The sequence below is a fragment of the Panthera uncia genome (genome assembly GCF_023721935.1).
Source record: "Panthera uncia isolate 11264 chromosome A1 unlocalized genomic scaffold, Puncia_PCG_1.0 HiC_scaffold_17, whole genome shotgun sequence".
NCBI lineage: Eukaryota > Metazoa > Chordata > Mammalia > Carnivora > Felidae > Panthera > Panthera uncia.
The window spans coordinates 102,055,926-102,083,572 of record NW_026057577.1 but is presented as its reverse complement, the minus strand read 5'-3'; the positions used below and the strand labels follow the sequence as shown (position 1 = coordinate 102,083,572).

Genomic DNA, 27,647 nt, shown 5'->3' with positions numbered 1-27,647 from the left:
TTTTTAGATGAAATGCATATATGTATGTTTATTGATAAAAGTATTTTGATGGATAGCGATGAAGTCGAGTTTTGTGTAGAAAATACAAACTTCAATTTGCAGGTGGCACCTGAGTCAGATTCCATTCCCCTTCAGGACCTTTTCTCCCTATTTTTCACTATTACAAAAATGTTGTAACTACCTGCCTTATAAATAAAACTTTGCGAATATCCCCAATTCTTTCTAGGAGGTAAATTCCCAGAGGGGAAAAAATCCCCAAAGGGCAATGAATAATCAAGAAGGGAACTAAAATTAATACTACAATAAAACATTGGGAATAGGAGAGATGAACATTTTATAAATTCAATAATTACCTATTATCTAGAGGAGCTGATAAATTGGGGCGCCTGTATGGCTCAGTTGGTTAAGTGTCTGACTCTTGATTTGGGCTCAGGTCATGATCTCAGGGTTTGTGAGATGGATCCCTGAGCACAGAGCCTGCTTGGGATTCTCCCTCTTCCTCTCTCTCTCTGCCCCTCTCCATTTGTGCTCTCTCTTTCTCTCTCAAAATAAATAAACTTAAAAAAGTTAAAGCTGATAAATCAAAACTGGCATATGTTGGGGCACCTGGCTGGCTCAGTTAGTGGAGCACACAACTCTTGGTCTCGGCATTGTGAGTTTGAGCCTCATGTTAGAGTTTACTTAATAAAAAACAAAACAAAACAAAACACAAAACTGGCATATGTGTTTGTTATAAACACGTTACTAACACAGAAGGGTGGAACCACAAAAAATTAAAGCAGAGACGGTTACAGTAATTGGGCAGGCAAGGAACTGTGGCTTTTCATTATAAGACCCATTTTTTAGCATGCTACTTTGATAAGATAATAAAGTTTTGAAATAAAAATGTAAATTTATTAAAATTAAAAAGCATATTTTACCAAATTATTATCCAGAAGTGTATTAACTTAAATTCCCATAGGGATTTTTTTGATGGCCCTGAACTACTATAGTGATTTCATGCCAATTTATTTATTATTTATATTCTGGTCTATTCAGAAGTTTTGAACTATGTTAGAACAATACACATAGCATGAGATGTAAAATAAGTGAGAAAACTGGGGTAAAGGAAAAATAAGATGAGGCCAGAGGTCCAAAGAATCCATCAGAACCATCTAGAAAGCTGGTTAAGAATGAAGGCCCTGAGCTTATCCCAGGCCTGCTAAATCAGAATCTCTAGGGTGAGGCTCTGGTATCTTCTTTTTAACAGCCTCAATGACTTGGGGTCCTGATACAATTTAAAAGAAGACAAAGAGTGACTAATAGGATATTAGGATATTTATTAAGTCATGATATTTAGAGCACGGGAGCTAGAGGAATGGACATTGTAAGACTAACTCCAAAGAAGACATTTAAAAGTAAATCTTATGTAAACTAGAATCATCCGTTCTCCCACTATAACATTTCATAATCCTCTTCTGATCCCATTAACCTCCCCATAACAAACTCACAGAGATGCAAGGCCTCAGTCTGTCATTTGGTCCTTCAACTTTTACTCTTAAGATGAAGAGGCATGTTCTGGGAAATCTTCTCTTTTCTCTGGCTCCATTCCTAGCCTAGTGTACCATTTAGCTGGATAGTCTAGTGCTTGTGAGTCTTTATGTATCACATCATCAGGTTAAACACACACTTAGAATTAGAAGAATTCTATGTATCAACTAGGTGGTGGTACTTAGTCTTTACTGCTGCTTGTGTTTTTATTCTCAGAACAGTTTCACATGCCTCACGTGAAAGTGAAAAGTTAAACAAGCCGAACTTTTCCATGGGATTTGGTATACCATAAATAGAAAAGAATCAGCATTGCAGTTTAATTTTACAATGAAATTAAGAATATATTAAAAATTATACATTAAAAAATGTATCAGCTTATAGTGACTTCTGTTGTAGCTGTAGCTTTTGTTCAATGATGTCTGAGAAACGAGGAACTTTTTTTGAAATAGCCACACGGATGTCATCATTCATATTAAAGCAGCTTCTGGACTTTGTTTTAAAATGTAAAAGTGATGAAAATCCCAACTCACAAAGGTATGTGGTTGCAAATGGTACAAGGATTTGTAGAGCTGTCTTTGCCAGGCTTGGAAACACTGTGAATTGAGCACACCAGAAATCCTCAAGCTTCATGGTCTCAAATTCCATGAGGATTTGGCCACTAGCTCGTAATTCAGCAAGATCATTTTTCATCAGATAACCATCATCAACAAAATCCAGATTAAAAAGAAATGGATCCAGTATCCATTTACTTGCCTCATCAAGATCTCCAACAGAAAAATATCCATGGAAGAAGCTGTTCAACTGTTGCAGATGCAGGGTTATTTCTGCTCCAATGCTGGCTGCTTCATTATCTGAAACAATTATTTCTTCAAGAAAAGGAAAGTTGGTAAAATTTCTTTTCTCAATTCGCTTTAGCCAAAATGGAAACTTCCTAACAAAAGCAGATAACTTTTCTCTAGCTGATACTGTGTTCATCCCAGTCCTTTGCATAGATGCACTAAGTTCATTTAGGTGTTTGAATAAATCTGCAAGGTATGCTAAGTGAACTTTAAACTCTTTATTTTCAAAGCCATCAACTAAATTACTACTTTGGTGGTGAAGGAACTGATTTATTTCTTCATACATTTCAAAAATATGAGTAAGTATTTGACCTCGGGAAAGCCACCTCATTTCAGTATGGAAAAGGAGGACACTATACTCTATTCCAATTTCTTCAAAAAAAGCCTGAAAGAGGCGATGATTTGGAGCTCGTCCTTTGATGAAATTTATTACCCTCACCACAGTAAACAGAGCATCTCTCAGTTTTGTAGGCAAGGTCTTTGTGACAAGTTCATGGGGATTCAACAAGCAATGTGTGATCACGATATGAGGTACCTCTTTTTTCACACAAGCAACAAATTCTGAATTTTCTCCTAGCATAGAAGAGGCACCATCAGTACAAACAGAGCCGCATACATCAAGTGCTATCTTATGCTTCAAAAAGAAGTCTCTGAAGAGATTGAACGCATCTTTTCCTTTCATTGTTAACTGCAATGGTTCACAGAAGAGAAATTCTTCTACGATCTCTCTTTCTTTTATGTATCGTACAAATGCCATTAGCTGACTGCAGTCATCCATGTCAGTTGTCTCAGCAAGCTGAACACCCACTTTGAGAGGACTGGCTTTGATGTCTTCTAGAACTTGCTGTAAGATATCCTGGCTCATTTCATCAATTCTAGAATGGATCACATCGTCTGATAAAGGTACCTGCTGAAGCTTCTTTTGTGCATCTGGTCCCAAAACTATTTGTGCTATTTCCAATGCACATGGTTTCACTAATTTTTCAGCTATTGTATGAGGATTCTTCTCCTTGGCACATAAATACGCAAACTGATATGATGCTTGTAATAAGGCATCCTCATGAGACGCAACTCCAAATGCTTTCAAGGTTTCTCTCTGATTCGATGGTGCTGGCATATGCTTCAGGCTATTGAGATCATGCCCACCTACACCACCATGCTGTCTGTTAAAATGGTCAGACAATTTCGATGGTCTGAGGTCAGCATTTGAAAATATCGAGTTACACAATACACATTGTGGGCGTTGAGTTCCATCAACCTCCGTTGTACAGGTGAACCAGTAACGAACATAGTCATCATCCCATTTTCGCTTCTTCGACATGGCACCCCAAAATTCTCAGGTAGTATTCCAGAGATGCTGCAGAATTTTGCTTTGGGAGTAAAATATAACCCACACATTAAAAATCAGTGGCTAACTGAATTAAAACAAAGCCACATCACATGCCATCCTGTCATGTGTACAATATCAAGAAATATCCTATAACATGTCCATTCAAAGTGAACCATGACAGCATGGCAGTCCAACTTAAAGCTATCAACTCACAGCTAATACCCTGGAATAAATGACTTGCCAGCAAGCTACGTATGGGAGATGTGGACTCACGTAATTTGTCAATACTCATAAATCCTCTATTGGTGAACTGCAGTTATGGCTTAATTTGTTCTCAATGATGTATGTTCCAAACAAAGTTGCTACATTTTGTATTCCCTGAAATGGCATTTCACTACCACCCCCTCCTTTCATTCTACACCAAGGACATAGGACACCAGCAGTTATGAACAAGGATATAGAGAAGGGAATCATTCACTAAGCACTGTAAGGGCATATTTTGACACAGTGACTAGTTCTTTTTAGTAGTTAAGGATTAGACAAGTCTGTAAAACTATTTGATGCTTGAGTGGCTTTGACTCCAACTTAAGCAGAGAATTTCAAATGGGTCTGATTAAGCAGCCTTTGACACAGATTTGGCTCAGAGCTTCCTTGCTTCCAAAGTGTAACACACTACCAGTCCATGATTCATATTGTCCATGCACAAAAGCAAAACAAGTTGCTCAAGAGAAACACAACTATTCTTGTTACTGAGACTTCAGAAAAATGTCTCATAGAAGGACACCCTTTTTACAATAGGAATTTCATGATGCTTTTTCATAGAACTACCCATCAGTAAAAGCAGTCAAGAAAGAAGCTGAAACAATGGAATGAAAATAAGCAGTATTCCCAAGATTAAGATTTGTTTCAATCTGAGGACAAGAACCAGAAAGTAGCGGTTCCTCCTTATTAAATGGAGGAATCAGCAAAGTTTTTTGTTAACATGCAAATTCGTGGCCCCACCCCCAGAGATTCTGATTTCCTAGCTCTACAGTAGGGGCCCCAAATCTGTATTCTACATAAACATTTTAGATAATTTTACAAATAGTAACTAGAACAGTAATCTTTAATAAGAGATACTCATCATAATCACTGGGAACCCCTTTGAAATTATGTATCTCCCTGCGTATTTTAGAACTAATAAATCAGTTTCTCCAGAAAGACAAAAGACTCTAAATCTTGGGGCACCTGGCTGGCTCAGTTGGTACAGTATGTGATTCTTGATCTCAGGGTTGTGAGTTTGAGTCCCATGTTGGCCATAAAGATTACTTAAAAAAGAAAAGACTGTAAATCTTGTCCTGGTGATGTGAATACATATCATAGTAAATAGTCATATTTAGAGGAATAAAGACATATCCTTTGGGCCAACCCCTACCTTGCAGATATTCTAGGTTGCTAAGTAAAGTCTAAATGCTTTAATAGGCATTTAAGTTTCTGAGTTGATGACAGCCTCCTAAGAAAGTCAAAGGACCTAAAAAGAAAGAAAGCCAGGCCTTTTCTCTTTTTCTCCCTCCTTAGCAATGAACAAAGGTATAATCCACAGATAGGCTCAAATATACCTTAGAAAAATAGTTCTGGGACATGTGGGTGGCTCAGTGGGTTGAGCATCCAACTCTTGATTTCAGCTCAGGTCATGATCCTAGGGGTGTGCAATCAAGCCCTGCATTGGACTCCGAACTGAGCATGGAGCCTGCTTAGGATTCTTTCTTTCTTTCTCTCTCTCTCTCTCCCCCCTCTCCCTCTGTCCCCCACTTGTGGGTTCTATCAATAAAGTAATAAAATAAATATATAAAAAAGAAAATAGTTTTATCTCCCAGATAAACAAGTGACCCTCTAAGTGTCCAAAGTCCTACACTACAGAATGTGGCTGAAATAACTTAACAGGGACACATTTAAATCCAAGTGCCCATTTTGGCCATAAAAAAACCTCACAATAAGTAAGCCAAGAATATTAACTTAAAACACTTTCTAGTGGCTGTGCCACAATTAACTAGCTTTAAAATTTACTTCTATGTAAACTAATAAGTTGACATGCCATATAGCTGTCTGTTGAGTCAATTAAAAATCAGAAGATGTCTGCCACTCAATACAGACGATCTGAAGTTTAAAGGTTGATCTTAAGCTTTCTTTTGTCAAGTGATGAAGACTAGAGGGACAACTCTGTTTAGAAACTCTCCTAATTGATAATAAAATTATGACATCAGCATAAAAATGCTTATCTTTCTATATTCTCTTATGTATATTTGCTATGTGTGTTTTGGGGAACAGAGGAAGTGAATGGAAAAGCTTTGCTTCAGTCTCATTAGAAATTATTACAAGACCAGTTAAGGGTCTATTCCAATCCACCCTGACTATGCTACCAAGTATGTTTTGACTGACAATGTACCTGTTTTGAACAAAAGAATTTTTAGAGAAATTCATTTGCAGCATGCCTCCTATCCCCCTCAAAAAGGGAGAATGGGTAGCAGGAATTTTCAAGATCCTTAAAGATTAATTTACCGCCCAAGAGGCTTTCTTGCATTTTAGAACCTCACAATTTTCATTTGCTCCTCTGTGGTATTTAGTAATCACAATATCCTAAAATATGTAAACGTTAAAAAGGCATCATCATGGTAAGAAATTATTGTTCATTTAAATAATGTGATAATGGTATGCTTGTGTGAAAAAAACCCCTCATTTATTGGAGATACAGGCTTACTGGTTTACAAATGAAAAGACATCTGGGATCTCGTTTGAAATACCCTACTTCAGCGCGCTCGCGCACACACACAAACACACACACACACACACACACACACACACACACACACAGTGGGGTGGAAACAGAAGGCATAAGATTGGCCTTGAGTTGGTAACTGTTGGAGTTGAATGATGGGTTCGCATCACTACACTATTCTATTTTTATGTTATGTGGGGAATTTTCCATAACAGTAAAGTAAACAGAAAGAGCATTACCTTATTCAAATAGACATAATTCGTTTTTAGAATGATTCTTTTGAGAGTTTGGGAGTTATCTCAAGATGCAGAGTGAAAGATGTGATATAACAAAAATGTTTTTGCAAGTTCATGAGGCACAAGGGTATATATGAAAAGGTATCACAACAGTTAAAAGTGAACATTCATATAACAGAAATCTTTGGGAAATGCTAAAATATATATTTCAGCAGTGACAACAACCCAAGTGCAACGGTAAACCTGTAACTCCAAACCAAACGTGACTCAACTTCTCTCTAGCCATCGCCCATGCCAGTCCAAGGGAGGTGGGGGTGTCCGGGGGACGGGATTCATCAGTACACTTTGCAGTTAAAGGCAACAGCCCGGAGAAAGGGGGCGGAAATGTAGTAGCTGAGCAAACACGCTCCAGAGGCAAACGCCTAGGATCCTGGCTTTGTCACCTGGAGGCTGGGTCCCTTCCAAGCCTCGATTCCTTAAGTGGGGATGACAAAAGTACCTACCTTACAGGGTTGTTGGGAGCTTTAATGATTAAGCGTGCATGTAAAGCACACGCAGCTCGTAACTGGTAGGACCTGTTGGTGCATTATTACGGACGGCGCGCTTGGGAAGCGGCCCGGGCGAGCTACGGACGCCGGCGGCGAGAAAAGAAGACTCCGCTCGGTCTCCACCCGCGCGTCTCCGAGCCTGGGCGCAGGCCCAAGGGATGCTCGGGCTTCTTTTAGGCGCCCGTCTCCGGCTCCAGGTCGCTCTCCGCTAGGGCTGGGATCCAGCCTGTGGGCGCCGGAACCCTGCAGGGCGGCGACTCCTCTGGTCGGGTCCCCGAGCAGGAAGCTACGAGGCGCGATGAGACAGAAGCGTCCGCAGCGACCTCCACCCCTGCCGCGCCAGGGTTCCATCCGGGTTCTCCTTGTGGGTTCCCGCCTGCAGACAGAGCGAGGTGTCTCTCTGCACGCAGGCGCGTAGAGCCACCGGCGGAGGGCTCGGCTGACCTGAGTAGGGAGCATGCGCGTGGCCCTCTCCTTTTTTTTTTTTTTTAATTGGGGGGGGGGGGGGGGGGGGCCGAATTTTTTGTGTCTGCCAGAGAGGATGAATGTAGAATCTAAGGAATGGAAAGTATGGTAAAGTTCACATAGTTCTTCAGAGCATTAAAATAAGATTTTGTGTGCGTCAAGCTTTGGGTTTGGATTGTAACATTCAATAATTAGCATTTTCTATGTGTGAGCAAGGGGGAAAGGGAAGGAAACTCCTTGTACCCCATGTTAAACATTCGGGCAAATGCGAGGCTCTAAATTCCATTAAGATACTCACAGTGGAGATGAACTTCTAGAGCTTGCGTCTTGTTTGCCCATGAAGGTCACCCCTTCCCATAAATTAAAGCATGTGGGTGAATTTCCTCAGAAAAATTCATTTTGGAGAAAAGAGCTTCAATTTTATTTAAAATTCGTTTTAACATGATATTAAAGTTATGAACCCATATTAGATTTTTAGAGGAAAAATTCCAAAGTAGAAACTAGAAAACTGCAGAAAGAAAGACCTCCTTCCTATTTGGGGGATATTTCCTTCCAGAATTGTGGCAAACTTAAAGAACAATTTAATAATCTTTCTATAGTCAGTCTTGTTAGAAGCATCCCATTAAGACTGGGGAAAGGGATAGTATCAGAGAATGTGGGATAGATGCATCATTTTCAGGTGTTCAGGGTGAATCTGGTAGACTGAAGCCTGCTTGAGGTTTCTGTCAACAAAAGAAATTGCAAAAGACCAGTCTTTCTGGTCCAGAAAGCAGGGCTTTAAGTACTAGAGAAAGGAGTAGGCTTTAGAGTCAATAGATACTTGGCTTTATGTCCTGGCCCTAACACTTTTACTTATCAGGACCTGAGCAAGCTACCTGGACTTATTAAGCCCTTGTGCTTATTATAAAATAGAGAGATTATCCATTAGTCCATGAAGTTCTTTTGCAGAGATAATATACAAAAATTACAGTACATAGTTCCAGCACTCAACAGGCAGCTATTCGGGAAATAAAATCAAAGTTCACATAATGAATCATGTTCCAGGTGTTATCTTTTTTGCAAAATGAAGAAATAAGACCTGAGTTCGGATATTATAGAATTCTTCCTAAAATCAGTAAATTAGGTTTCATGGAAGAGGGAACAGAGACCCAGAAAAGTCAGGTGATACATTTTTTGACTTAAAAAGATCCTGAAATTTTTTAATTCAAAATTAAAGAAGCTAAGCCCCCTGACAGTCCCATAAACTGCTTTTCTGTTAAATATTTGAAATAATGCTACAAACCACTCAGTTAAGTATTCTAATTATGTATCTTTATTACCAAAAGATAAATAAAATACAAAATAGACATTGTCACTTTATGGAACCACCCCATGGTAAGGTAGGAATATGAACACATAAGTCATTGACTTTCTTGAAATAGGTTAAGAATTACCTCCATTTGCATTGCTTTTTTATTTTTATTTTTTTATTTTTTTATTTTTTTAATATATGAAATTTACTGTCAAATTGGTTTCCATACAACACCCAGTGCTCATCCCAAAAGGTGCCCTCCTCAATACCCATCACCCACCCTGCCCTCCCTCCCACCCCCCATCAACCCTCAATTTGTTCTCAGTTTTTAACAGTCTCTTATGCTTTGACTCTCTCCCACTCTAACCTCTTTTTTTTTTTTTTTTCCTTCCCCTCCCCCATGGGTTTCTGTTATGTTTCTCAGGATCCACATAAGAGTGAAACCATATGGTATCTGTCTTTCTCTGTATGGCTTATTTCACTTAGCATCACACTCTCCAGTTCCATCCATGTTGCTACAAAAGGCCATATTTCATTTTTTCTCATTGCCACGTAGTATTCCATTGTGTATATAAACCACAATTTCTTTATCCATTCATCAGTTGATGGACATTTAGGCTCTTTCCATAATTTGGCTATTGTTGAGAGTGCCGCTATAAACATTGGGGTACAGGTGCCCCTATGCATCAGTACTCCTGTATCCCTTGGATAAATTCCTAGCAGTGCTATTGCTGGGTCATAGGGTAGGTCTATTTTTAATTTTCTGAGGAACCTCCACACTGCTTTCCAGAGCGGCTGCACCAATTTGCATTCCCACCAACAGTGCAAGAGGGTTCCTGTTTCTCCACATCCTCTCCAGCATCTATAGTCTCCTGATTTCTTCATTTTGGCCACTCTGACTGGCGTGAGGTGATATCTGAGTGTGGTTTTGATTTGTATTTCCCTGATAAGGAGCGACGTTGAACATCTTTTCATGTGCCTGTTGGCCATCCGGATGTCTTCTTTAGAGAAGTGTCTATTCATGTTTTCTGCCCATTTCTTCACTGGGTTATTTGTTTTTCGGGTGTGGAGTTTGATGAGCTCTTTATAGATTTTGGATACTAGCCCTTTGTCCGATGTGTCATTTGCAAATATCTTTTCCCATTCCGTTGGTTGCCTTTTAGTTTTGTTGGTTGTTTCCTTTGCTGTGCAGAAGCTTTTTATCTTCATAAGGTCCCAGTAATTCACTTTTGCTTTTAATTCCCTTGCCTTTGGGGATGTGCCGAGTAAGAGATTGCTACGGCTGAGGTCAGAGAGGTCTTTTCCTGCTTTCTCCTCTAAGGTTTTGATGGTTTCCTGTCTCACATTCAGGTCCTTTATCCATTTTGAGTTTATTTTTGTGAATGGTGTGAGAAAGTGGTCTAGTTTCAACCTTCTGCATGTTGCTGTCCAGTTCTCCCAGCACCATTTGTTAAAGAGACTGTCTTTTTTCCATTGGATGTTCTTTCCTGCTTTGTCAAAGATGAGTTGGCCATACGTTTGTGGGTCTAGTTCTGGGGTTTCTATTCTATTCCATTGGTCTATGTGTCTGTTTTTATGCCAATACCATGCTGACTTGATGATGACAGCTTTGTAGTAGAGGCTAAAGTCTGGGATTGTGATGCCTCCTGCTTTGGTCTTCTTCTTCAAAATTACTTTGGCTATTCGGGGCCTTTTGTGGTTCCATATGAATTTTAGGATTGCTTGTTCTAGTTTCGAGAAGAATGCTGGTGCAATTTTGATTGGGATTGCATTGAATGTGTAGATAGCTTTGGGTAGTATTGACATTTTGACAATATTTATTCTTCCAATCCATGAGCAGTGCTTTTTTAATTGCACAGTAGTCTGAATCTACACACTATATTCATAGTACATGACAATTCGATTGTTACTATTTCTGAGATGGTAACTTAAAGCTGTATCCTAATCAGTTTTGGTGAGCTGTTAAAAAGCCAATGTACTTCTATCAGGGGTTTGAAACAGGCGGTTTTGAGCCCACTCTGTATTATTTTCATGATGGTCTTAGAAGAGCCCTGAGGATCATGGCGGTCTCAGTTATTAATAGCCCTACAAGCTATCCTTATAATTCTTCGAAGAAACCTTCAACTTCAGGTTTTGCTTTTTGCAAATTTTACAGACACCTGCTTACTATAGATATTAGGTATAATGGATATTCTACAATCTTTTAAAATTTAATATTCATGATTATTACATAAAGGCAATCACAATTAAAGCAACAAATAGTATCACAAACTGTATTTTCTATGATAGAGGAAAGGATTTCTGTGTTTAAAGGCTCAAGTCCAGAATGATAAAAGACCATCACAACACTGGCTCAAAGATGACAAAATATTATTTTTCTGTTATTCTGGATGTAAGGTACAAGGAAATATTTTAAAAATAAAAATTTTATAACCAAGTAGAAAACAGAATTATTACTATACAGATTGACATGGGAGATAAAGTTACTCATATGTTCTACAGGTTTCCTTTCAGTAACCCAAAACCCAAGATAGAATAATTTTTTTAGTTTCAGACCAGGGAAACCTTAGAAGGCAAAAACAAAGGATTCTCAAATAACTATAATTATAGTTACTAATAATTTGAAAAAATGAAACCCTGATTTTGAGAAAAAGTAACTAATCTGCCTTCAAAATGCGTGTTAACTAGATAAAGGGTCATATGAATTGTGGAGATAAAGTTTAAGCCTTAATAATGTTGAGTAGAAGACATTCTTGCTAGGTAAAGAGCCAAGGCCTCTTTCCACATCACCTAATATAAAATTGGAAAAAAAATCTTAACATACACTTAATGAATTGCTCTTTGTTTTTCTTGTTTCTTCGGTGTACAAAGAAATGAATTTACTAAAAGACTTCTGGAAGCTTTATTAAAGTCAGGCAGCAAAAAGAGTAGTCAAGGGGTTTTCCACCTACAATTATCAGCAAGAAGCTGAAAAGAATGTATCTATGTGTCTATCTTGGGTGACTGTCTATAACTAGCTACTACTGTCCAAGGAAGGAGGCCATGGGGTCATCCGGCCTCTGACGTTTCATTCTATAGGCCTCCATTTCCTCTTCAGTGGGTTCCCGAGTTTCATATATGCTATTGTAAGGCCGCTTCCTCTCATCAATCTGCATAATCTCCTTGACGTGAAGAAGGCGGGCTTCCTCTGCATTCAGGGCCTACAGTGAAAGAAAAAACATGAGTACCACCAATAGTAGCAGAGTACCAAAAGACCCCACTGAATGTAAACTTGCTATATGAAAAACCTAGATTATCTGAAAGAGCTTGAGAGTCAGCCAGACTACCTTCAAGCTACAACGAATCACTGTTTGGCTGATACAATATTTTCATACAGCAGGAAATAGTCTACCACATTTTCAATGTTAAAAATTTTTACTTAATAACAAAGATTCAATGAGATTCACTTTACTAACATAAGTCCAAAACTGATACTTCTGGTGGAAACTACAGACTGACTTTTCCCAAGGACTTGCTGACACAAATTTTAGAGCTAGAAGGCAATTCTTTCTGGACATATGTCAACAGCTCTAAAGAACAGCTTTACAAAGAACATTTCTTCTGTACATTAGTGATTTTTATCAAACATTCTGAGAAGCAGGCAATACTAAGACAAAAAAATCTCCATTTGCATTCTAGGCCTGATACAAGGTGACCTGAGCAAATCACCCAGACTTGGGATTTTTAAAATGAGCTTGGAGACAGGACTGGATAATTTATGAAGGTCCCTACAAATAAAGAATACTGTCATTGCTCTGACTTCATAAAGTACCTTTTTCAATTTTTCATGTTTCTTTTCTTCATCATCACTATCTGAACTGCTCTTTCGATGCTTCTTCTTCTTCTTCTTTTTCTTCTTTTTATCTTCTTTTAGTTTTTCCTGATGCATCTGATAGGGAGGATTGAAATATAGGGTTATTAATGCAAAAACAAAGTTCTGGTGCAAATTTTGAAGTCTGCCCTCCAGCACTTAAAATTTTTGGACACATGGGGTGCTGGGTGGCTCAGTCAGTTAAGTGTCTGACTTCAGCTCAGATCATGATCTCACGGTTCGTGAGTTTGAGCCCTGCATTGGGATCTCTGCTGATAGCACAAAGCCCATTTCGGATCCTCTGTTCCCCTCTCTCCCTCTCCCCATGCATGCGCACATTCTCTCAAAAATAAATAAACATTAAAAAAGAATTCAGGACAAATGATTATAGACTTACCTCCATGAGCGTTTGAGGTTTTTTTACAGATTCTTCTCCAGTTATATCATTTATAATACATTCCTCTGAATTCTGTGGGAAAATATAGTCATTTGACTTGAGTAATCATAGTTACCGATCATTGAAGAAAAAGTTAAAATTTGAAACATGAGAAATATGTTTCATACAGATTCTGACTTAAGAACTTTTGTTGTTTTACACTTGTAAGAACTAGAGCAAAATTACTTACAGCAATCTCCTTCCCAGCTTCTCCAGTGCAATAGGAATACTTGAAAAAGGAGTGACAGCATTTGTATCCCCATCGGCCTTCTTTCCAGTAAGATCCCCAGATATGCTGCAGAGAGAGAGTTGTTACTTAAAAAGGAACTTGAAACTAGGGACTCTCATACACTGTTGATATGAGCATAAAATAATACAGTACTTTAAAAGGTTAACTTGGGAGGAAACTTATGGGGATTCCAGGGCTAGCTAATAGGGACAAGGTGGCCTGATCTCAAGTGTGACAAGCAGGCATTAAATTATAATGGTCTTACATTTTATTCCTAAAACTTTAAAAAAAAATTAGGATATTTGACTTCTCTTTAAAAATTAAGAAGGACTGGGAAATTCTGGGCCCACATTCCTACTTGGCAAGAACTGGCTGTTGCTGACCAGTGGATGCCCCTTTCAGACAGGGTTTGTGTTCTCTAGTTTGTATAATTTGCCTGAGTCACTTCACTCATATGATTTAGTAGCCTGGCTCCTATAGGTAGTTCTGTTTTTGATCCAACTTAGACAATTGTAGTTTGGGTACACGTGTTTTATAATGTGATGCAGTATGAATTACACTGTATCACTTATGTTCTTGTTAAAATATTTAACTTTAGTCAAGTCTTTAGATCTGAATTTGTTTATAGGAAATACAGAGGATAGAGGAATAACTCGTATGACATCATACAAGTAATTGAATTAGTCAAAATAGAATGTGAGTTTACAAAATAACTGTCCTGATCTGTTTAGGAGTCACTGTCCTGAAAAAGGGGAGTTTCGATAGAGGGAGATAGAGAAAAAGAGACATAACAACCAAAATAAACTTTGACTGGATTCTGACTGAAAACAAAAACAAAAGCAAAAACAAACCACCTATTTAAAGGCATTTTTGTGTATATTTTGGTAATATGATTAAGAATTACAGATTAGAGGATATTAAGGAGTCCATGATAATTTTCTAAAGTGTGATAATGCAGGGGACTATCATTAATTTTAGGAAATACATGATATAGTGTCTATCAGTGAAATATCATAATATCTGTAATTTTCAAGTATTTTAGTAAAAAAAAAAGATACAAATATATATATGTGGGTATATGTATATACCAGCATGCATATACCCCTCCCTCTGTCCAGACAAAACATATATGGCAACATGCAAAATATTTCTGAATCTAAGTGGTGGGTATGTGGGTAAACATAATAGTATTCTAAAGTTTTTGTATTTTTAGAAAAATTTCAAAAAATAAAATTAAAATGTAAAAAAAAAAAAAAAAAAAAGGAAAACAAGCCCAACAATGATTCACTATGAAGCTGTAAAAAGAAAATATAACTCAGAGAAAAATGCTAACAAGGACACCAGATGATTCTAGTTTAACACATACTGTGTGATTGTGGATCTTCACATCCTCCTCATACTTAGAGCAGGCGACAGCCCTCTCCTGTCCTTTGATGACTGTCCCATGTCTTGAGTACTCCACATAGTCTTCAGTCTGAGCTAAAAGCAATTCAGCTGGAGGGGCATCCAAGTGTTCTTGGCCACCATACTAAAAGAACATTGAACATTATTAAATACATTTTACAGCAAAGGTTTGCATTCAAATCTCTATTGATGAGTTTGTTTCTAATCAGAAACATGAAAGCAATATTTTTTATGGGCTCTGTTATACAAAGTACAGTGAAAAAGAAAAAGCCACATGATTTTTATAGGCAAATAAAAGATGTCTCAGTTGTTATTTATGTGTTGAGCGTGGCAGATTACCAAATGGCCATCAATTCCTCTTAACCTTGTATGCGTGCCCATTTGCCACATGACTTTGCTACTCTTCCCCTCAAGAGATAGACAGTCTGTTTCTCCATCTTTGAATCTGGGCCTGGCCATGTTACTTGTTCAGGCCTGTGGGAAACTGGGCAAATGTGATGCAAACAAAGGCCTGGAAAGCACTTGTGCAGTGGGGCATATTTTTGTTGCTAGTCTCTGGTACCCCAAGAATGCCATATGAGGCTGGACTAGCCTACCAAAGGAGGAGAGCCCACCCTGGGCAGACATGAGCTGTTCCAGATGAGGTCTCTTAGGACAATCAGCCTGCTAACTGCTAGAGACCAGAATGAGGCCATTCTAGATCATCCAGCTTCAGATGGGCAGGCCCAGACCAGGAGACCCAGCTGACATACAAAATCGTCAGAAATAACCAATGTTTCTTTTAAACTGCTATGTTTTTATTGTTGTTGTTGTTTTCCCGCAAAAGCTTCCTGATACAGCTAAACTGATAATGTATACACTTGATTTCAAGTCAATGTGAGGGTAGGACTGTTCCTAACAAACTAAAAGGGACTTTGTGTGCATTGTATTCCAAATGTAAATTGAATGATCATTAACTGGTCATTTCTCTTTAACGAACATTCTTTTTTTAAGCATTTTGGTCAAAATTACCTTTTCCAGGATGCTTTCTTTCTGCTGTTCCTTGAAGTCTTCTTTTTTGACTTTGAAGGACTTGTACAACAGCTCTAGTTTTGTAGGATCGGCCTGCAGATGCACTTCAGATCCCTTGTCATAGGCTTCCCAAGCAAACACTACAATAATCAAAGACATTTTAATGACTTGTCAGCTACGTTTATTGCATGCTTGTTAAAAACAAACTTTTAAAAATGCCCCCAAATTTCTTTTGAGCTTATAAAAATACCTTGACTTAGAGCAAACACTTACACTGTGTCTGAGCCATTGAAATGGTATCTCCTGTGTATCTAACGAAGTTATCCCCTGCATAGCTCACTCTGTAAATGCAAATTTAAAAAACAAGTTGTTTCAGAAATTGCTTTCTTTAAGGAAAGTTCATTCTTTTCTGACCCAACCATAGATGATGTATTTTAACTCAGATTCAGTTTTATGATTAAAAACTCTCCCCCCACCCCTGCCCTACCTTGAAATCTATTTTTTAATGTTTACTTATTTTTGAGAGAGAGAGAGAGAGAGAGAGAGTGCAAGCATGGGAGTAACAGAGAGAGGGAGACACAGAATATGAAGCAGACTCCAGGCTCTGAGCTGAGCTGTCAGCACAGAGCCTGATGCCGGGCTCAAACCCACAGACCCTGAGGTCATGACCTGAGCTGAAGTTGGATGCTTAACTGACTGAGCCACCCAGGCGCCCCAAAATCTATACATTTAACTTGATACTTACTCATCTGGATTCTTTCCTGCATTGGCATAGGGATTCTCTCTCATTGCTCTAGTTTTGGGATCATAGTAAGCAGAATTTGGATCTAAATTCCGCAAATACTAGAAGGGAAAATGGTTTAAGACTGCATTAATGTTTACTTCTGTCAAAAAAGATTTCAGCACACTAGGCAGATGAGTCAATCACGATCAATTGTGTATATACATTTCTGGGTACAGAAGATAAAATACAGAATGATACCTAATCTTGGAATGACTATATTACCTATATACTGTCCAGATACCAGATGAGTAGACAAAATTTGGGGTGGGAAGACAAATATTTTTTTGAGTGTGTATGTTAAGTTGGCAAGGCTTACTTTTGCAATATCTTCTCGAATCCTGAGATTCCGGACAGTAATTCGCCTCTTAGAGTCAAAGTTCTGTCCAGGCATGTCAATGTCATCTGCGTATTTATCTTCATCCTCATCTTCACTATTATGATCTTTTTCCTGAAGGAAGTGGAAAGAGGGAAAAACAAATTATAAGAAAAAAAGAGCAGCATCTAGTTCTTACTTTCCTTTAATCCAACTCTTATTCAGTTATATTCCTTAAAGCTATTATTATTAGTTATTGTTATTAGCCATTAGCCATCAGAAATTGAAAAATTTGCCAGACAAGGCAAATATTTATTACCGTTTGAGAATTTGGTTCCTCTTCTCCCCACTGGTGTTTTGGAGAATTCTGCATTATGCAAGAAGAAAAATAATTTGTTATTTTATTCCACTGAATCTACTGATTCACACTTTATTTTTTTATTGTCATTTTTTTAATGTTTAGTTTTGAGAGAGAGAGAGTTAGAGCAAGCACAAGCAGGGGAGGGGCAGCGAGGGAGACAGAGAATCCAAAGCAGGCTCCAGGCTTCAAGCTGTCAGCACAGAGCCTGATGCAGGGCTCACACTCATGAAGTGTGAGATCATGACCGGAGCTGAAGTTGGATGCTTAACCGACTGAGCCACCCAGAAGCCCTTATTGATTCACATGTTAAATACTTAGGTAAAATAATATAACTTAAATCTAACTGAACAAATCCTCCTATTTCTCATTGTAATGAACACATAAGTTCTGAATACAAGTATGTACTTATGAATAATTTTATCAGACTGTCTACAAAGCCAGTAAATTTCTAGAGAATTTTCAATGATATAGGATTATAATCACACAAGGGTAGGAGGAACATCAAGATGACCAATGTAATCAATATATATTCATTTCTTATATGTTAACCTTTAGACACCATTTTTGCTAAACCTTACTAGTTTTCTATCAAGTCCAAAAAGAAAATGTTACAGGATCATGTAATAAGTATCTTTAGAACCAGAACAGCTTATGTAAAATTTAGGCAATGAAGGAATCTACTCAGATGACACCATACTGTAATTTAAGAAGGGTGAGATCCTTGGTACAAAGATACTCTTTCTTCATTAGCAACTGGTCAGGATTTTCTCTAATTCTACAAAATGCCTATACCAAAGTAATCAGTATTTTATCATGTCCCTTTAAAAACCTTCAAAGGCTAAAAAGAGTATAGTGGAGGAATATGAAAATATATGTGTGTGTGAATCAATCTATCTATCTATCTATCTATCTATCCATTCTCCCTATATAAATAGAATGATAGATATAGATACATATACAATATATTGGTGAGAGCATAAATTTGAGCAGCTCTCCTAAATAGTATCTAAGTGACATGACATCAAAATATTAAATAAAATACTCACTGTGTCAACAACTACACATTAAGGAATTTACTCTAAGGGAATAATGTATCAATTATATAAAGAGATATGTACAAGAATGTGATTTATAGTGTCGTATATAGTATCAAAAATTTGGGAAAAAAATCAACTTAATAATAGATAATTGGTTATATACATTACTGTACTTGATGAACACTGAACATCCATTAAGGTGATTCTATCTGGGGCACCTGGGTGACTCAGTCAGTTAGGTGTCCAACTCTTGGTTTCAGCTGAGGTCATAATCTCACAGTCATGAGACTGAGCCCGTTCCTGGCTCCACACTGGGCATGGAGCCTACTTAGGATTCTCTCTCTCTCTCTTTTCCTCTGCCCTTCCCCTGCTCATGCTTGAACTCTCCCCCCTCCCCCAAAAAACCGTGAAAGTGATTCTATTCAATCTGCAGGAAAAAAACATATAATTTGCTACCCCCCTTTCTTTTTTGCTGTTATTTTTTTTGCTGTTAAAAAGGGAGAAAGAGATGGGAATAACATTATATATTTGTTTTTGTTTGTATTTATGTAAGAAACTCTGAAAGTATCCACAAGAAAAACAGATTATGGGGGGGTGGTGAGGTTTTGAGATAGGATGAATGGAGGCAAGGATGGGAGACTTTTTACTGCATATCTTCTTAAATTACTCTGAGTTTTATATAATACCATGTGAATTTATATAAAAATAAATAGGTCTATATTTATTTAATTACACAGAAAACATGATCTCATTGCCTCTGTCGTTTAACTGAAAGAGGTGATAATTAAGTATGCAAAGATGAAATCCACATAAAAAACAAGTTGTATTATCATTACACACATATATAGATATATGGGGGTAGGTGGAGTGGGACCTAGAAAGGCCTACCTCAAAATGTTAATAGTTAAAATAGGAGATACTGACTTTCTTCCTTATAATTTTTCTAAAATTTCTTTCACTGCATATGTGTTACTTTCAGAATCATTTTTTTAAATAAAGATTTCATTTTTTAAGTAATTTCTACACCCAACATGGGGTTCGAACTCACAAGCCTGAGATAAAGAGTCACAAGCCTTACTGACTGAGGCAGCCAGGCGTCCCAGAATTATGTGTTCTTTTAAATGTTCTTCAGTTATTTTTATTTTTGGTTTAGAGAATAAGAGAGGAGGAGAGGGGCAGAGAGACAGAGAGAATCTTAAGCAGGCTCTACACTCAGTGTGGAGTGTGGAGCCTGGTGTCAGGCTTGATCCCATGACCCTCGGATTATGACCTCAGCTGAAATCAAGAGTCAGACACTTAACCAACTGAGCTGCCTAGGTGCCCGTTTTTTGTTTTATTTTTTAAGTTTATTTATTTATTTTGAGAGAGAGAGAAGAGAGTGTACTTGAGCAGGGATGGGGCAGAGAGAGAGAGAGAGAGAGAGAGAGAGGAAGAAAGAATACCAAGTAGGCTCTGTGTTATTAGCACAGAGCCTGACACAGGACTTGGTCTCATGATCTGTGAGATCATGACCTGAGCCAAAGTCAAGAGTTGGATGCTTAACCAACTAAGACATCCAGGCACCTCTGTTTTTTAAAAAAAATAATTGTTTTTTGGAGTTCCCACAAGTTGCGAGTTCAACAACAAAAAAATTTATAATGCTGTACAGAAAGTTCAGTCTCTACAGTAGATTTTTCTCCTATGTATATAGTTAATATCCAAGTACTGAAGTGGTCAAAAATCATCAGTCCCCTGTATACATTTAAGTATGCTTACTGGGGAACTAAATTATACTATGTTTACGATAAACAACAGAGAATTTATTAGAACAAAAGAAACAGGCCATTTTCCTTTTTCCAGAATTGGTGGTAACAACAGTTATGAATTACCAAATGTTTACTTACTATGTGATATGAATGCTAAACCTCCTGAAGGGTACATGTTATCTCTGTTTGAGAGATGACAAACTGAGGCTCAGAGAAGCAAATTAATTTTTCTACGATCACCTAGCTAGACAAGGACAGAGCTGGATTTTAGCATCTATCTGTTAACCTGTGCTGTGAGCCTCAGGGACTGTTCGCTAAGTGGCCTCAGGGACTGTTCGCTTGGTGCTTACTTAGGTCTGTTTCTAATTCATACTTGGCAAGAATTCCTTTTAGAAATTTAAACTCCAAATGTTTTTTATGTGTGCCATAAGTTTGTTAAAAAAAAAACTTTTAATAAGCATAATATACATTAACTATTAAGTTGTCATGAATAAAAAATTGGCTGCAATACATCTTTTTACTATAAAATTTTTCTGGTCAAAAATTTTGTTTTATTCACCTATAAAATTATTATAGTCATTATGGAAAATGTAGAAAGCAATAGTAAAAATACAAAGAAAAATTTACTAATTCTACACTGGATGAGAATTAGTATTCTTATCTTTTTTCCTATGTGATATTACAATATTTTTTCATGTGTTATTTAAATGTAAGTGTTACCCACTGTTGTTACAAAGATTTTAAGAGCTATGCCCCAGGGGCGCCTGGGTGGCTCAGTCGGTTGAGCATCTGACTTCGACTCAGGTCATGATCCCGTGGTTCATGAGTTCAAGCCTCACGTCGGGCTCTGTGCCGACAGCTCAGAGCCTGGAGTCTGTTTCAGATTCTGTGTCTCTCTCTCTCTCTGCCCCTTGCCTGCTCACGCTTTGTCTCTCTCAAAAATAAACATTAAAAAAAATTTTAAAAAAAGAGCCATGCCCCATTCTATCATGCAGATGCAGGACAGTTTACTTCACCAATTCCCCGTTCCTATTTAAGCTATTTCATTTTCTTGCTATCTTAAAAAGTCCTACAATGAACATCTTTGCATATATGATTTTTTCCTGATTACTAGAAAATTTTTTAGGATTGAAAGATCTACTAATTTAATTCCAGAAAACGTATATAAATATTTTATGGCAACATTCTTTACAAAATGATTGTGTCAAGGTATATTCTCATGAATGGTATGAGTGCGAGTTTTACTCTTTCCTCTCAATAGCACTTCTCTGTCCCTAAAATCTTGTGTTTTTTTTTTTTAATGTTTGTTTTTGCGAGAGACAGAGAGAGAGAAGAGGGAAGAGAGAAGAGGGAAGAGAGAAGAGGGAAGAGAGAAGAGGGAAGAGAGAAGAGGGAAGAGAAGAGGGAAGAGAGAAGAGAGAAGAGAGAAGAGGGAAGAGAGAGGAGAGGAGAGAAGAGAGAGAGAGAGAGAGAGAGAGAGAGCGAGAGAGCACGTGCACACAGGGGAGAGGGAGCCAGAGTATCTGAAGCAGGCTTTGTGCTGACAGCAGATAGTTGAATATGGGGCTCGAAATCATGAACCGTGAGAGATCATGACCTGAGCTGAAGTTGGATGCTTAACTGACTGAGCCACTCTGGCACCCCTGCTAAAATCTTTTCTAACTGGAGAGATAAAATGAATTCTTGTTTCAATTTTCATTTTTGTTTGCTAAGAGTTTGAATTTTTTTATTGATCATTTTTATTACTTACAGCTTGTTCCACTAATTTCCCTGAGGCTAATTCTTCTTGGAGTTTCTGGGCTTTCAGTGTTCGTTTTGCCTAATTAAAAGGAAACATTTGAAATTAACTTTACAACATTCAAATGAACATTTAGTTTTTTTATATTTAAAATCAACAAATTTATTGCGTTCAGAAACTTCACTAAACAAGGTCGTCTCTTTGGGATTTCTTGTAGCTCCAGATCTATGGTTTCTAAGCAGGAGTTACAAACTCCTGTTTGAACCAGGCATTAATATAAACTGAGCCAAACAGCAGCAGTGATTAAACTGCAGAGAACAAGCTAAGTCCAGAAGGAGCAGCTGTCACCTGACTCCAGATGACTGACTCTTGCCAGGCAGACCCAGGATTACCATATCATTGTTCAAGAATAGTTGAAACTTACATTATACGAAATCCCATGATTTTTAAATGTAAACTCTACTTAAAAAAAAAGAAAAAGGCAGTGTGACTATGGATTTTAAGGAATGGGGATGAGTAGGTAAAATCATAACAGAAAAAAACTGAAGTTGAATTAAAATAAAATTCGATTATCTGAAATGAGTTATCCTATTCCCCTCTTACCTCTCTCAAATGCTATGCGAGACAATGGTAAAAATAGGTCCATGGGCAAGATGCAGTGTGTGTGTGTACGGGGGGGCAAGAGTTTATAACCTTAAAAAGCCAAAAGCTTTAGATATTAATCTGTTCTCATGCTTCCAATATCTTCTGCAACCTCAGGAATCAAAAAACAATATAAGAATCAAATAAGACACTGCTGCCAATAGGGCTAGCCCACTTCATCTTCACTATTCCATTAGGCCTACTACTACTATTATAAAAATGCTACCATTTTTATATTGCTTGAAGACAAAAAATAGAGTTGCTAAACCAGTGATACAGCAAAATGTACATTCTTTAAGGAATGTGGGAAAGCAGGGAACTTTGCTCACCAGATCAACTTTGGCGTATTCCTCTACAATTTTCATGTGTTCCTCTGGATTGTAGCCATTCCACCGGTCCCTCTTCCCATCATAGTCAAACATCAGCTGGGGCTGGACATGCTCATCTGGAGCTATATTAGTACCTGTAAATTTTGCTCCAACTCGCCTAGGTCTCTGGGAAATAAAATAAAATAAAATCTTTCCCTAAGTTCCTGTAGCCCAGAGGAAAATTTCAGATGACCTTTACAAAGCAAGGATAAACACACCATGGGAGTTTATGGTCTGTTCAGTTATCAGTTACTCTCCCAGCAGTAAATTCTGATGGTGCTAATCTAATTTCACTCAAATTAATTTTTTTTTTAACTTGTACCAAAATTTAGGTAATTTTAGAAAAATAGAATTAATCTGACAAGGAAGAATAAAAGAGACTCTGACAAGTTTCTAAAATTCTCAAAGGTGAGCTTACCTCAAAGCAGTCTTTCTTTTTGTGTGTCATGGCCCCACAATTTTCACATGCTCCCTTGCGGTACTTAGTAGTTATGGAATTCTATAAATGGATACAAAGAAAAACAAAATATTCTAATTATCTGAATAAATTAGAAATAATTTTGGCTCTCACTACTATATTATCTAATGAAGTGACTGACTCATTAAGAGAAAAACGAGTTAGAGTCTCCATACTTTATAAATGAGAAAATTAAGTACTTTAGCAACATAAAATTTATAAAAGAAAACACAGACTAAAATAGTATGTATTGTGAATTTTAATCCCAGGTAAAAGATTATATAATCTGTTTCAATTTAACATAGTATCGAAGGTTCTTTTTTTTTTTTTTTTAATTTTTTTTTTTTCAACATTTTTTATTTATTTTTGGGACAGAGAGAGACAGAGCATGAACGGGGGAGGGGCAGAGAGAGAGGGAGACACAGAATCGGAAACAGGCTCCAGGCTCCGAGCCATCAGCCCAGAGCCTGACGCGGGGCTCGAACTCACAGACCGAGAGATCATGACCTGGCTGAAGTCGGACGCTTAACCGACTGCGCCACCCAGGCGCCCCTCGAAGGTTCTTATATGAAGTTCTTAAAATAAAATCTCCATTTCCAAAAGGATATATAGAAAAGTTGCCCACATACCTCTTTTACACCCCTCTTGTACCATTCTCCAGATGAGCTGTATTGCTTCTGTTTCTCTGGTTGTGGTCTCTGGTGCTTTAAAGTAGGTCTTTTTGATGGATCAATATACCATGGCACTGAAGAAATATACTGAGGTATATGAGGGTTGATGTCTCTGTAATTAAAAAAATATATATATATTTTTAAAGAATAAAGTTTGGGGGGTGCTTGGGTGGCTCAGTTGGTTAAGTGTCTGACTCTTGATTTTGGCTCAGGTCATGATCTCACGGTTCATGAGATCGAGCCTTGCATAGGGCTCTGTGCTGACAATGTGGAGCTTGCTTGGGATTCTCTCCTTCTCTCTCCGCCTCTTCCCACTTGTGCTTACTCATGCTGTCTCCCTCTCTCTCTCAAAAATAAACAAACATGTAAAAAAGGAAAAAAGTTTGAAAATAGTTGATATTACAATTACAAAGGTAGCCTTTATAGACTCTAAGGCCAGAGATAATGCAGTGGGAGGGAGAGGGAAGAGAATATGCTTGGTATCTCTATAATATAGAAAAAAAAAAAAAGAAAAGTAAGCAAAGTAATTTATACTTTATTTTAGATTGAAAAAAATTCTAATATAGAAACTAAGAATAGTGATAGAACTGAAGTGAGGAGATAGATATGGAAGACACGGATGTATGTTAGTAAATAATGTCTTATAAAAGAGTAAGAAGCTAGCTAATAATGTCTAGAGTTGATTAAAACAATGATGTAGGTACATTATTTAGAGATGTGGAAGTATCAACCAGAAAAACTCAAAACAGAAAGATTTAGAAGATTTGCAGAGGTGGAACAAGGAGAGGGAAGGGTTGAAAGGGATGACTGCTGTTCATTGTAAGTCCTTCAATATTTTTTTATTAAACCTTACATATATGAATTTGATAAAATAATAAAAACAAAAAGAAGGTAAATGGTAAAGATAGCTTCCTGTCAAAGCAAAGGATGAAAAATTACTCAACTACGTGGACATAAATTTGAATTTTTAAAAAATGTTTATTTATTTACTTTGAGAGAGAGGGAGAGAGAGAGAGCATGTGCACAAGGGAAAGGCAGAAACAGAAAGGGAGAGAGAGAATCCCAAGCAGGCTCTATGTGGGGTCAGTGCAGAGCCAGACATGGGCCTCAATCTTACAAACCTTGAGACCATAACCTGAATGGAAACCAGGAGTTAGACGCTTAACCGACTGAGTCACCCAGGTGCCCCATAAATCTGAATTCTGAATGAACAGATCATGCAAATAATGAAAGAACTTACTTTCCTTCTTCATCAACTTCTGCAGGAGCATTTCCCAGTTTCCGCTGCTCTTCTAACTCCTTCTTCTTTCTCCAGTCCTCTCTGGTCATCTTCTTTGGTTCCTCCAGACTCATTTCTTTGGACCCCGACAGGGGGGCCGTATTAACTGCATCTACAGCTGCAGCTGACATGGTTATCTGGACCCCTCTATGAAAAGAATGAAATACATATTAGTATAAAGTAGGCCTTCATGAATTCATCAGTAAAACTATTAAAAGTACATCCTAATAACATATACTACAGTCTGGCTTATATATCTCATAAGTTCTTATAGTATCTGTAAGGGAAGGGTCTTATTCCCCTCCACAAAGTCTCTATTTACCATCTGTAGTTCCTCCCTCAACTCTAATTTATAAATGCAGAGAAATATATAGACATGTACTCAAAATTTCATAAGACTCTTTCATTGACATTCCTGAATTTCTCTATGTGTGTCTCAGACTTTACGAACACATTACCTTACATGAGTAAACAATGTCCTGTTTTCCTTAAAGATGAAATGCCTTAAGAATTATCTATATCCGCTGACTCTATTTCCTCATCTTCTACTTCTCTCCTCAATCACTCTAATTTAGCTTCCATTCCCTACCTCTCTAAAGAATTACCACTAAGTTATCAATGATCAATGTACTAAATCCACTACACATTTTTCAGTTCTGTTCCTTCCCTCTTGAAATATTCTTATCCCTTGGCCTAAGTAACACTATACTCTCCTGTTTTTTCTTGACTCTTGCTGCTCCTGTCTCCTTTGCAGGTTCATCTAGGTCTGCCTAGTTATTTGATTTTGCATTCTACAGGGCTCAGTGCTAGAGTCTCTTTCATTACTCAGGACTCCATCAGTAGACTAGGTCATCTATTTCTAAGGCTTCATAGCCACAGTATGTCACTGTTGGCTCTCCAACTTACATCTCCTCTCCAGATCTTTTATCTGAGTTTCATATACATATATTCCAATTGCTTACTTCATAGCATCTTCACTTAGAGGTCTTAGTAATACCTAAACTCAACAAATCTTAATTGAAACTCATGATCTCCTCCATGAAATCTCATCTCCATTCACTGTTTCCTCTCTTTTTTTAAAATTTTTTTTTAACATTTATTTATTTTTGAGACAGAGAGAGACAGAGCATGAACGGGGGAGGGACAGACAGAGAAGGAGACATAGAATCGGAAGCAGGCTCCAGGCTCTGAGCCATCAGCCCAGAGCCCAGACGCGGGGCTCGAACTCACGGACCGCGAGATCATGACCTGATCTGAAGTTGGACGCTTAACCGACTGAGCCACCCAGGCGCCCTGTTTCCTCTCTTAATGAAAAATACCACTCATTCCTTTACATATGTGTCCCAGCTAATCTCCACACCTATTTCATCACTAAGTATTGTTATTTTCACCTTCTGAATAGCACTCAAATTTATCTACTTCTCTCTATTCTCAATGCTACCATTTCAGTGTAAGTTATTACTTTCCTTTCTTATGGGTCTTCTGTCAGTCTCTCCAATCAGTTCTCCACACTGCAGTGTTATTTTTTCAAAACACGTATTTAATCATACCATGTCCTACTACTGCACAAGCTTAAAATCCTTCAATGTGGCACTGTCCAAGAGAAATATAATGCCAGCCTCATACATCATTTTAAGCATTCCAGTAGTCATATTAAGATAGTAAAAAAAAAAGGCAGCTTCTCTTAATATAAGAGAAACTAAGGTAAGTCTTTAAAATCTGACAGATTTTATAGGTATTCAGACTAATCCCCAACAACACTGTCCCCCTAACAGCTGGACAGTGCTCCAACGTCTGATAATTCATACTCTAAAAACCACTGAAGACGCACTCCTGGTCTGGCTGGGCACAAGTAAAGTGTCTGAGGCCTAGGACGGCGGCTTCTTTCTCGGTCCCCAATCCCCGTTTCCCCCTCGACCTGGCGTTCATCACTTCCGTAAGGATATATCTAAGAATTAGGAGCCTTCAGACTATTTTCCAGAGTTTTCTAGCTTCACTTCTTCTCGATCCCCAAATTCCCACATTTCCTCACCCAGTCCGGCCACAGCCGACCCCAAAGGCTTGCGACAGAGACGAGATCGGTCCGTCAATGTTTACTTCCTGTTGTTCCGCCCTCTCCCGGCAGCCACTTCGGTAGTTTCCGGACGAGAGGCAACATGCGCATTAACATCTTGTGGAGGGGAGGGAACTCAGGCTCCCACGCGACGTTGAAATCGCGAGATCTCGAGGTTTCCCCCCTCCCCCCCCCCCCCCCCCCCGCGCCCCAGGACTGTGAAGGGAGTTAGTTTCAGCAGTTGTTTTCCTGTTGCCTGCTTTTGAATTATTGTT

At 38.0% G+C, this 27,647-nt stretch overlaps 2 protein-coding genes across 2 annotated transcripts; both read right to left on the bottom strand.

Annotated features, from left to right (window-relative positions):
- FAM200C (family with sequence similarity 200 member C) lies at window positions 1-7,635 on the bottom strand. The gene is made up of 2 exons (XM_049647843.1): window positions 7,194-7,635; window positions 1-3,739 (listed from the first exon to the last, which is right to left on the bottom strand). Exon 2 carries the CDS (start codon window positions 3,688-3,690, stop codon window positions 1,906-1,908), a length of 1,785 nt encoding a protein of 594 aa, XP_049503800.1. The 5' UTR covers window positions 3,691-3,739; window positions 7,194-7,635; the 3' UTR covers window positions 1-1,905.
- A 4,247-nt stretch (window positions 7,636-11,882) lies between these two features.
- On the bottom strand, window positions 11,883-27,458 carry SLU7 (SLU7 homolog, splicing factor). The gene is made up of 16 exons (XM_049647841.1): window positions 27,352-27,458; window positions 25,281-25,466; window positions 23,999-24,152; window positions 23,331-23,411; window positions 22,874-23,038; window positions 21,915-21,983; window positions 17,341-17,388; window positions 17,025-17,156; window positions 16,670-16,767; window positions 16,198-16,265; window positions 15,925-16,064; window positions 14,876-15,037; window positions 13,471-13,575; window positions 13,242-13,313; window positions 12,806-12,922; window positions 11,883-12,194 (listed from the first exon to the last, which is right to left on the bottom strand). The coding sequence occupies exons 2-16, from the start codon at window positions 25,448-25,450 to the stop codon at window positions 12,015-12,017; spliced, it is 1,761 nt and encodes a 586-aa protein (XP_049503798.1). The 5' UTR covers window positions 25,451-25,466; window positions 27,352-27,458; the 3' UTR covers window positions 11,883-12,014.
- Between the last annotated feature and the right edge of the window lie 189 nt (window positions 27,459-27,647).